Here is a 12,870-nt window from a genome sequence, read left to right on the forward strand (position 1 = left end):
GGTATTATTATGGTGTGTGTAAGGACGCCAAAATGGCACCTATTAAGAGACATGTTATCTGCGTTTTGTTTCGACCCATTATGCAAAACCAACTTTTTACGTATTGGTTCCTGCTGTTGTGTATTTAGGATCTGCATAAGTCCCGAAAATTTGCACACGCCAATGAAGCCCGCGTCATAGTCAATAAGCTCCTTCTTTTTCTCTATCCTCTTGTTATGGGGCATTCATTCTCCGCCGTTGCCATTTCTAATATACAGTAGCATACAGTTCTAACTTACATCTGTCAGTAGACTCGCTACGAAAGCGCTAAAAACTACCGGTACAACAAAGATGGCGGGGAGAAGACGCTGTCGAAGTGGAGCCACGTAAATAAGAGCGCCCACAAAACGGCGCATCCTGAAGAGACGTTTAAAAGAGACCTTAAGATGGTCTGTAAAACAATCTATGCAACATTTTGACCACAAAACCACCATTACATGTTATGTAGACCACGAGGAAATGTTCTAAATGTAGAAAAAAAAAATCATAATATGACCCCTTTAATGCGCCTTATAATCTTTTGCGTCTTTTTTTTATAAAAATAGACCTGATAGACCCACTAATTGGCAGTGCGCCTTATAATCCGGTGCGCCCTATGATCCCAAAAATATGGTAATATACCTTTTTGGAAAAAAAATAAACTTTTAGATATGAAATATAGTTTGAAAAACATTACAATAACGTGTACTGCAAACAACTACAGTAGTTATAAGATATAATGTAATATCATTGTTCAGCTTTTACCTTGGGGAGCAGACTACATTCGTTAACCGTGTTACAAAAAAGATCAGTTAGAATAATACATAATGTTGGATATAGAGAACATACAAACCCTTTATTTATAAGGTCAAAAATATTAAAGTTCTGTGATTTGGTAAAATTGCAAACAGCTAAAATGATGTACAAAGCAAACTATAACCTGCTACTAAAGAATGTACAACAATTCTTCTCAACTAAAGAGGAGAAATATAACCTTAGAGGAAAAAATAATTTAAAACATTTGTATGCACGTACAACACTTAGAACCTTTAGCATATCTGTATGTGGAATTAAATTATGGAATGGATTAAGTAAAGAAGTTAAACTGAATCATATTAGTACAATGTTGAAGAAGTTGTTCGAAATATTAGTGCTTACAAAGTACAAAGAAAAAGAATTATGAAAAATACTTTCAACCTTATTGAAAGTAAGATATTCTTCATCTCAGTATGTTAATAATGACTGAATTAATTCAATATATATTACAAAACTGTTGTGTATACTAATTCACAGATGTTATTTTATTATATAAAAAGGTCAGCAAATGATTCTATATAATTGTAAACGCTCTGAAGTGGGAAAGGGGTAGGACTAAATAAGCTTTGATTCTTCCTACTCCTTTTCGGACATGATGTAAAGTGAAATGATATGAAATTGTGTGATGTATTATACTGTAAGTGTGTTCATGTTCGAAATAAACTAAAAGAAAGAAAGAAAAGACTGCTGTAGGTGTACCCTATGGGCTGCTTCTCCGTCATCTAACAGAAGGAACTAGAACATTGCTGTTTATGTTTCATACGGATGTATCTGAGTGCCAGACCGGAGAAGTGAATTGACAACAAGCGATTTGTTCAGGTATGTTTGTGTACCATAGGTAATGCTCATCCATCCAATTTGTTGAGTCAGGCCTCGACAGAACAAACTGAAACATAGCAAACGTCACTTGCAGCTTCTCAATATTTTAATGGATAAATGTTTATCGTTTGGACATGTGTGACTGCATGCTGCAGAGGCTGGCTGCGGCTTGTGCGATTCGGACTTGACAGTGCTGCAGCGAGCTTCTGATCGGGAAAACATATTTAATGGTTTGTTTCCCCGATTCCTTTCCGTCGCACTAACTTTCTCAGTTCTGTTGGTTGGTGGGCAGGATTTCAAATGAGCATGTCAACTGTCTATTCAAAACGTATGTTTAGTTCTTGTGTAAACTAAGCAAGGAATAGGAATATACCACACTATTGCTCAAACGGCACAACATTGGTACAAAAACTACATTAACTGGTGGCAAAAATGTCCTTAACTCCAATTATGCCCACAATTTGAAGCATAAGAATAAGCTGGGAAACAGCTTGTATCTTAAATTACTCGTAAATTTGAGGTACCACTGTATTGCAATATATCGCCATATTGTATCGTGAAGTCTTTGCCAATACCTAGCCCTACGTAAAAGTAACAAAATGCTGTTCTAGAAAGCCATTGACGCAATGTGGCAATCCTACGGACTTTTTTTTTCTTTTTTTTTCCTAAAAGCCTTGTATTTCTAATTTATCTACTTTTCCCTCACTAACACTTTTGTAAAAACGAAATATTTCTGCCTTTGAAAGGACTAAATATTTAGTCATTTTCAAGCAATTGTAAAGAACTTTAAAATATTTAAGGGGAAGGAGAGGTCAAATATACACTTTATTGCCAAAAGTATTTGGCCACCCATCCAAATGATCAGAATTAGGTGTCCTAATCACTTGGTGTATAAAATCAAGCACTTAGGCATGGAGACTGTTTCTACAAACATTTGTAAAAGAATGGGCCACTCTTAGGGGCTCAGTGATTTCCAGCGTGGACTGTGCACCAGTGCACAAAGCAAGGTCCATAAAAGACATGGATGACAGAGTCTGGTGTGGATTAACTTGACTGGCCTGCACAGAGTCCTGACCTGAACCCGATAGAACACCTTTGGGATGAATTAGAACGGAGACTGAGAGCCAGGCCTTCTCGACCAACATCAGTGTGTGACCTCACCAATGCGCTTTTGGAAGAATGGTGGAAAATTCTTATAAACACACTCCGCAACCTTGTGGACAGCCTTCCCAGAAGAGTTGAAGCTGTAACCCTATGGGTTAGGAGTGGGATGGCACTTCAAGTTCATATGTGAGTCAAGGCAGGTGGCCAAACACTTTTGGCAATATAGTGTATAATGTCTGAGGTTTTAATAGCAGTTTTTTAATAGCAGTTTTTATGTGCACGTAATTTTGTGTCACAAAAGTGTCCAGAGGGGAGAAGATTAGAGTATTTGGCACAATTGTTAAATTTGCCTGTAAAAAGAAAGTTTTTGTGAAAGTTGAAAATGAATAATCATTTGCCTTCATCACTCAGAACTGCAAATTATGTTTAAATATTCACTCTACCCCTCTTGGCACATTTAATATAAATGATTGAGTGTATTGTTTTTGCAATAACACAACAAAACACACATTTACTTATAAAAAGCAAGAAAAAAAAGAAGATGGCTTACCAAATTAAGGACAGTTTCAACTATATCTCGGTTGCTAACCTCTCCAGCTTGAATTAGTCCAGTGAGAACGAGAAATTTGGTTTTAATGTCACGAATTGGCACAGAAGGGTCGATGATGCCAGCGGGGAGCACCAGTGAACCTGCGCCGGACATCGCTGCTGTTTCTGCGCCTGGAGCTGCGTGGTGCCTGTGACCTGGCGGAGGTGGTCGGCATGTGATGGGCACCGAGCCCGGCATGGTGCCTCGTTTCGCCGGTGGCGTCCACCCGAGCTGAGCGACCGTCCGGCGCTGCTTTTCAGACAATGTCCCGGCGGAGCTCCAGAAGAGTACCGGGAAGAGAGGAGAGAAAGCCCGTGGGGAGGAACCACTGCGTAAAGCCTGGTCTGTCAATCCTGGGGGGTCCGGAGTATGCTGCCGGTGCCAGTCGGTGAACTAACCCGCACCGTGCTCCATCCCACTCAGCTGGATGTCACTCAATGCGTCGGTGTTGCTTTTCACGCCCCCTGTCGGCTGCTTTATGAAGCGTCCGGCGCTTCAGGTTCCATTCACTTCAATTTGTAGCACCGAATAGTCAATGTAATCCATAAATAGCTTCAAATCATGGTAAAATTAAGCTTTAAAAGTTTAACAAAATGTTTAATTTAGGTGATTGATTATTGAGGAACAGGCTCGCTTTAATCATAACACCTGTTGTGACTGTGACGTCATCTAATTTCCGGTCTGGATCCAACCAAAACTTCTTACTTTCGGGTTTAAATGTCGATTTATGAAAGTAAGGCCTACATTTTATAATTGGCTTAATAGTTTAAAAATCATCAATCAAATCTTGGAGGATGATTAAGAGTACAAAAATCCCTTAAATTGATATGTTTTTTAAAAACATTTAAAGTGATTTAGGTAGCCCTTTTTGTCTTTTAAAAAAAAAATGTTTTATTATTAATACTCTATCTGCATTTGCTTTTGTTTTCTTTCCATGACATTTTTCGCTGATGTTGAAAGTGCCTTGACTTTTGTGTGCATTACAAATGTATGTTTGTTGTTCAATAAAAAATAAAATAAAATAAAATAAAAACCTTCCTACTTCCGGTTTGCTAAAAACATGCTGCTTGAAGCTTTAAAACAAGAAACAACACCATACAAATCGATAAAAAAGAACAAGATACGAAAGTACGTTTTTTTTGTTTGACCATCTTAGTGCTAATAACAGTTTCCCTTGTGGATCAGAATAATTTCCCTTGTTGATCATTCAATTTTGTCTAAGTCTAAGTTTAATGTATGATGTTAGCTTACTGCTAATTTATGCTAATTTATGCTGTGGTAGCCATCATGTTTAGATGGCTATGGTTGTGGTTCTTATTGTGTGAGGAGATGGACTATTACTCCCAGGATAGAGATGGGAATCCTGTTTAACAGCCCATAATATTTTATTACCCCAGGGTTAGCCTGTAGGTTGTTTGATTTGTAGGGTGTAAATTAGGCCAGGAATAAAGATGCCACCAGATACAAAACGAGCTAAACTAGAATATACTTGAGAACAAAGGATTCTCAAACTGTGTTACGCGGGCTCCATTTAGTTTGGTGTCTATTCCTACAACTGCATTGAATGATGTACATTTACAACATTTTAATGGTGCACAAGTGGTGTCCAAAGTCTGGTTCAGACTGATGTAGTATTTAGATTATTAGGAAATGTATTAAATACAATTTTAGATGAAGAAAATTGAGAGAACTATATATTGACCTTAATCAGTAGTGGTCCTGTGATTACTGTTACTAACCTTACTTCAGGAGTATGGCCATACAATTCCATTAGAATCTGAAAACTCTTCCACATGAACCCAGTAAAAGTCTGTGTGTGTGTGTGTGTGTGTGTGTGTGTGTGTGTGTGTGTGTGTGTGTGTGTGTGTGTGTGTGTGTGTGTGTGTGTGTGTGTGTGTGTGTGTGTGTGTGTGTGTGTGTGTGTGTGTGTGTGTGTGTGTGTGTGTGTGTGTGTGTGTGTGTGTGTGTGTGTGTGTGCGTATATACACTATATTGCCAAAAGTATTTGGCCGCCTGCCTTAACTCACATATGAACTTGAAGTGCCATCCCATTCCTAACCCATAGGGTTCAATATGATGTCGGTCCACCCTTTGCAGCTATTACAGCTTCAACTCTTCTGGGAAGGCTGTCCACAAGGTTTCAGGTTCAGGTCAGGACTCTGTGCAGGCCAGTCAAGTTAATCCACCCCAGACTCTGTCATCCATGTCTTTATGGACCTTAGTTTGTGCACTGGTGCACAGTCGTGTTTGAATACTCGCTCCAAACTGTGCCCACAAGGTTGGGAGCATGGAATTGTCCAAAATGTTTTGGTATCCTGGAGCATTCAACGTTCCTTTCACTGGAACTAAGGGGCCAAGCCCAACTCCTGAAAAACAACCCCACACCATAATTCCTCCAAGTGATTAGGACACCTGATTCTGATCATTTCAATGGGTGGCCAAATACTTTTGTTAAAATATATATATATATATATATATATATATATATATATATATATATATATATATATATATATATATATATATATATATATATATATATATATATATATATATATATATATATATATATATATATATATATATATGTGGGTGTGTATAAAATCTGTTGGCTGACTACATTCTCATATCAAAGTCCCTGCCTTGCAGCAGCACGGAGCTTATTATGTGTACTTTTATTTCAGACAAATGATACCTTGAAAACCAAAGCCTGAAATGAGGTCTGAGTTGGCTTTTTTTTTTTTTTTTTTTTTTTTTGAGATATTAAATGGCTGTTAAGGTTAATTAAACCTCTAAGGGTGAAATGTAGGTGATGCTCTGACTAATGAATTCAAGGTTAAAAGCATTAAAAGTCACTTTTGTTAGTTTTTTCTTAAATGTTAGGGGCATTACATTAGAAGGAATATAACCCACACAAAAATGCATTTGCATGCTGATAAGACTTTTTTTTCTTCATAAAAGTCTACCTACTCATGAAACATACACTTAGCGAACCTAACAATCAAATGACAGCTGAAATGGTCAACTTAATGCTCCTTTTCTTCAGAATTGTTGATTGTTTCCCGTCATTTAAATATGCTCCTAAAAACAACATCATAAATGTTAAGATAAATTTGCTTGAATCAAATTCAAAATGTCTAAGACTACCTTTACCCTCGCTTAAAAAATATAAAACGGTTTGTTCCACCTTGACAAAGCGCACATTTTAAAAGAGGAACTGCACTTTTTTTTTTTTAATGTTGCCTATCATTCACAATCCTTATTTAAGACAAGAACACATATGTTTGTCTTTTTTATGCATTCCAACTCATAAATAAACATTAGCAAGAGTCAGCTAACAATGGAGCTAATAGGATTTGCTCTACTCTGCCTATGAAGTGCTCTAAAAACCTCCAAAAACCTCCGTCATAGTTTTCTAAACACGCTGAAAGTATGTAAAGTAGTAACAGACACGTTCATAATAACATATAATATTCATGCATTTTGCTCATTTTAAGCATACGGCAAGGTATTAATTTCACACGTATCACAACGTTCGCTTTTTCCTTCAACAACAACAACAACACTGCTAATCATGGCAGACTTCATGAGAGACAATGATTACTTTGGGATCAATGATGATCCTGAGACTTATATTTTTGAGCCTGAATATAAGGGGGATATTCAAGTTTGAAAAGCTGTGTGCTGAACAGATGAATCTTTAGTAAAACAAGCATTATGTAGCAGTATGGCTAAGTGCTACACAAGAAATACAAACTATGAGCATAATAAAACAATCACTTCCTGTCAATAGTCTGCTCTCACTGAGATGCCAACTGATGGGATGTTTATATCTTCCAGTTTGGATGAAGAATTGTTCACATTCCGAGTGTTTATTTGTGTCTTTCTCGCCATCTCCAGGTCTCAGTTGGATGTCAAAGTTGACCAACTTCTCGGTTTATGGCCACAACCTTCTACAACCCAGGTGAGGGCCTGGTTTATAATCTAGAATTAACTTTCACCAACTCATAGGCGATGCAGCGCTAGCGCAGTATGTCAATATAGCAGCATTGACTAATTACCGCTCTGTGATCAATGCACCACTAAAAGTACTTATTCAATGCTTCTAATAACAATATCGCTAATACTTAATATTCAGGTTATGACATATAAATGGAGTATTGTTGGTGGTTCTTGAATGTTTTTAGGGGGCTTTTTTGCCACAATAGACGCAATTATGTCATAAAAATCATTACCTCCTTTGTTAGCTGACTTTTGCTAGTGTTTAGAATGTCAGTTAGAATGCATAACAAAAAGACAAACATATGTGTTCTTGTCTTAATATTAGGCAAAATTCCAAAAAATGTGCAGTGCCCTTAAAGCATTCACACACAGCACCCGGTGAGGTGATAGACATCAGGTAAAAATATAACAAATCTACACGGGCACCACATAGGAGAAAGTTACATTTCACTTTTGTATCTTATTGCCCATAACTGTGGTGCATTCAAGGAACCTGGAGTACATTTAGAAACAGAGGTGTGACTAGGTTTTAAAGACAGGGGGAGATTTAACCTAACTTCCAGGAGATGCACTAAAATAATATAATACAAATAATGATGATAATAACTCATTAGGGATGTTACGATAAAACGGTATTAATGATGACTGCCGTTAGTATTACAGTTTCAAATGGAAATGATTGAAAAAACGTGATTGAAAGCTGGACTTTGATAACTCATGGGCCAACTGGCGCTAGCTCGCTTGCTTAAATTCTAACATGAAAACAAGCGGCATTAACGTCCTTCCCCTCCAAGAAGCCACATACCCCAATCTAAACGTACACAAACACATCACTGTCTGAGCAACTAAGATATTCACTTGTGCACATTAAACCTACAAGCTGTGCTCTCTTAGGACAGAGTGATCGAGATATACTCAGAGGAATATGACACGGCGGTGTCAAGGGCCGCTGAACAGAGTAGGACGCCACAACGCCCGCCGGACCACAAAACATGCATAATGTATTTTAGTTATTTAAAACAATCTAAGTAAACACATTCTTACTTACTTACTTAAACTCTTAATTTCCCCTCGGGGATTAATAAAATACTTCTGAAATTTAACAATACCGCGATAATAATGATAACCGTTATAACATTGGTCAAAATAACCGTGATATCAAATTATCATATTGTTGCATTCCTACAACGCACTGATGATAATTATACATGAATCTGATCATCTCTACTTTACACTCTGAAGTAAAGGAAAACATTTATAATCATATATACAAGTTATATAATTATTTAAAATATGGCCACTTTATATTGACTTTGTTTCCAGTTTCTTGTGAAAAAAATAAAAAAATAAAAACAAAATAAAAAATAAAATATATAAACTGTATATATATATATATATATATATATATATATATATATATATATATATATATATATATATATATATATATATATATATATATATATATATATATATATATATGTATATATATATATATATGTTAGGTCAGGAAAAAACACAGAGGCTATTTTATCCCTACAAGCCTGTTTCACAGGTTTCCCTGCTCTTCAGGGAATCGCCTGAACAGGCTTGTAGGGATGAAATAGCCTCTGTGTTTTTTCTACTCTACTCTACCCCGGTATTGAGCACTGTATAAGGGATAAACCACAGAAACCTCGACTATATATATATATATACAGTATATATATTTATACATATATGTAAATCTCCTTCTTACCCCGGTGGGGTGGTATCTGTGTCATCCTCAAGCTCGGGTCCTCTACCAGAGGCCTGGGAGTTTGAGGGTTCTGCGCAGTATCTTGGCTGTTCCTAGGACTGCGCTCTTCTGGACTGAGGCTTCAGATGTTGTTCCTGGGATATGTTGGAGCCAATTTCCCAGTTTGGGGGTTACTGCCCCAAGCGCCCCCACTACCACGGGGACCATGCTAGCCTTGACCTTCCACATATACATATATATATATATATATATATTGGGGGTCTATATGTTGTAATATAGATATGTTAATCACAATAAAGTCAAAAACCTAATTAAGGTTTTTAAATGTGTTGTACAAAGCTGTATGCATTAATTAGTTTTTTTAGTGTATGTTAACATATCAAGTGTGTGTTTAGGGTGGATTGAGGACCCAAAATATGGTGCTATTTCCTTAAATGTTCATCAATGCCCGATTAAAACAGTACGAAGATTTAAAAAAAAAAAAAAAATGGTCTTCATATTTCCCAATGAGTATGTGTGCTGCAAAACAGTGGTGGTTGTATAAAATTGCCTCTGACAGCTTGATCATATTCCTGTCCATTGCTGTGACAGACTGCCAGAGGACAGGCTTGCATCTCGTGACCTCATTAAGGTGATCTGTGTCAACACAGCTTAGGAAAGGAAGGCAGACATATTGTGGTGTTTGCAAGACCCAATATGACAACTACACTGTGGCTTTTATTGCTTCATTTCACTTCAAGTAAAGCAGATAATCGACTATTTGAAGGGATCCCCGGCCATTAGGCAAACTGTCAGCACTTTGTTATTTTAACTTCAGGTCGTCTTTTATTCGATTTATCCTTTTTAGGGTGCTATTTTTTGGATAGTAATATGATATCTAAGGGCAGATCATGTAAACAATAACAGCATCCTTGGCAAATTAAGACAAATCATCAAGTGTTTCCTCCATGTGACCAGTAGAGGTCCCCCTCTTCCCAATTAGTGCCTGTAATGGGCTTGTAAAAGTCTATTTACAGTAAAACAACACAGGCTGATTTATATTTTCCTTTTAGTAATTTTTTGCTGTATTTTGGCCCTATTTTTTGTGTGCTACTCCACTATACTGGATTTTTCACAGGATATTTTTCTATGTTCAATTAAAAAATGACAATGTCCAATTCTTTCACAGGTGTGCGATACACCGGCAGGTTTTTCCACAATACCCCAACGCCATGGTCCTTTATTTTTTAAAGGGCATAACAATTTTGGATTCATATTCTTTTAGTTGTTTTGGGTTTTTTTTGCTCAAATCTTGCTCAAATACCAGACATGTTTGTAATTGTATTTAAAACATCTGAATGTCACAATTTGTAATTAGTGTATATTTGCATGAGGTTTTTTTTACTCATTTAAACCTCTGACATTCTCTGATCAAAAGTGTTTAAAAAAAAAAAAAAATACATTACATGTGTGATATTTTGGTTCAGGACTGAAGTTTATTGAGAAATTTGAGCAAAAAAAGTTGAAATATCCTGTTTGGCCTGTAATATTAGTTAAATTGAATGTCCCTAGAGCAGGGGTGTCAAACTTGTTTTCATTGCGGGCCACATTGCAGGCCGCTTGTAACAGTGAATGTAAGAATATAAAAGTATAATCGCCTCATTATATTATTGCCTATGCATTTGGTTATTTGATTTTTGTACGTACAAATTGATAGAAAACTTGCTTTGAAATCGTAAGTGAAGATGACAAGCAGATATTTAAGTATTTATTGTTATACAAACTATCATACAGCATATAATAATTAGAGGTGCTAAATAATGTTGTTTTTTTTTATCACATTACAATTCCGATTTTTTAAATAATCTAAAGAAATTGACTTTTTTTTTTTTTTGACGAATTAATTTTAAAAAAAATAAAAAATTGGGCCATCTCTATGCTAACTTGGTGCACGTTTGTGTCATACGCCAGCAACCAAAAGGAGGTTTTGTAACCTGTAAGCTGTTTTGTTAAGGTGTTGTTATTATTATACCAAATAATACATTGGAAAAAATCAGTTTGAATCGAGAATCGTGTTGAATCGAGTATCGATATGAATCAAATCCTCACCCCAAGAATCGGAATGTAATGGCGAGGTTCCCAAAGATTCACACCACTAACAATTGGATATATGTATATACTGTATATATCTCAAAGTTTAAAACATATGAAATTTCATGTATTACATAAATAGTTTTTTGTCAAAATGGAAACAATGAAAACATTTAGTAAGAAAGATGAAGTATCCACATTATTCGCAGGCTTTCGCGGGCCACATTAAATGACGTGTCAGGCCGCATCTGGCCCCCGGGCCTTGAGTTTGACACATCTGCCCTAGAGGGTTAATCGTGTTTTTTATGATAGCTATCCAGACCTAAATTTACGAACTGAATAGTTTTTTTGAACATAGCTTGTGAATTATAAAGTTAGTCTAATGAAGCAGAGTTCCCCATAAGAAACAATGTAAACACGAATAATTGGTTCCAGCCTTGACAAAAGTCCATATTTTAGTGAAAGAATGCACACTTCGCGGACACTATAATGTGTATCAAACCAACATAACAATTGTGTTTAGGATTATCAATCGCTGCTTTTATGAATTATAAATTGGAGAAATTGACTTCATACTGGGAAAACAGGGTCAATTATGTCATGCCCCATAAGCCTGTTTTTAATTTCCCGAATTAGTGATTGTACTGTTTAAAAAAAATAAAATAAAAAGTATTACTCCCTATATATATATATATATATATATATATATATATATATATATATATATATATATATATATATATATATATATATATATATATATATATATATATATATATATATATATATATATATATATATATATATATTTATTTTATTTATGATTATTATTATTAATAATATATTATTATTAATAATGTATTATTATTATTAATTTTTTTATTTAATTGATGTATCTGTAAATAGCTGTTTCTTTCTTTTGGGGGGCAGGGGGTGGAACCATTGGGATATAAACAAAAAAAATATTTTGACATTTAGGGCAGACAACAGATATATGATGTATGCAAATATGATGTAATGGATAGGAATGTCTGATGCTGGATGTCAATAAAAGTTAAATGAAAAAAAAAAAAAGGATTATCAATCTCCTTACTAACAAAACAACATTGTCAAGCTGAACTGCCAACACGTGCATACAAAAAAGTCAATTTGGTGCTCTCAAAAACGTTCACAACCATGTTGCTACTATAGTAAAAAAAAAAGGTACAATTGGTTGACCTTGCTGCCCGCGAATGTTTTTGGCATGCACCCTACAAAAGGAGGCGAACGCATTCAAGGCAAAGACTTGGTGCGGAGAAGAAAGTGGGGGAGAGGAAAAGAGAGAGGAGGGGGCGGGCAGGAGGGGCCGTGTGTTACTACTCCGAATGAGAGTGCTCTTTTTTTTTTTACCGGGTTTTCTTCTTTTCCGTCTCCTCTCTAAGTTTAAGTCCACAGCAATTCCCTCCCTCTTTACAGGCTGGTTTGTTGGCTTTTTTTGGACCCATATTAAGCAAAATAAACAAAACGTGAGAGGGACTGCATAAACAGGATGTGATGTGGGAAGCTCCGCCTCTCCACCTGTGTACTTGAACTGCGCAGGAGGTGATGTCATCAAAATGGCAGCACACACAGTGAATGAATGAAGGCATAGTTGCTGTGCTTCAAAGGTTCAAATAGAGGGCTTCGTGAACCGTGGTTTCACTCTATAAAAAAAATACTTATTTTATAATTCAGT

At 36.0% G+C, this 12,870-nt stretch overlaps 1 protein-coding gene across 1 annotated transcript in view; it reads right to left on the reverse strand.

Annotated features, from left to right (window-relative positions):
• Positions 1–4,070, reverse strand: part of LOC133659127 (neurobeachin-like) — a 601,703-nt gene extending 597,633 nt beyond the window's left edge. The window contains exon 1 of the mRNA XM_062061862.1: positions 3,308–4,070. Coding sequence (XP_061917846.1) covers positions 3,308–3,544 — 237 coding nt within the window. The 5' untranslated portion in view covers positions 3,545–4,070. The remainder of the gene's footprint in view (positions 1–3,307) is intronic.
• Between the last annotated feature and the right edge of the window lie 8,800 nt (positions 4,071–12,870).

This window comes from Entelurus aequoreus, linkage group LG10 (assembly GCF_033978785.1).
Source record: "Entelurus aequoreus isolate RoL-2023_Sb linkage group LG10, RoL_Eaeq_v1.1, whole genome shotgun sequence".
In the NCBI taxonomy this organism is placed as follows: domain Eukaryota; kingdom Metazoa; phylum Chordata; class Actinopteri; order Syngnathiformes; family Syngnathidae; genus Entelurus; species Entelurus aequoreus.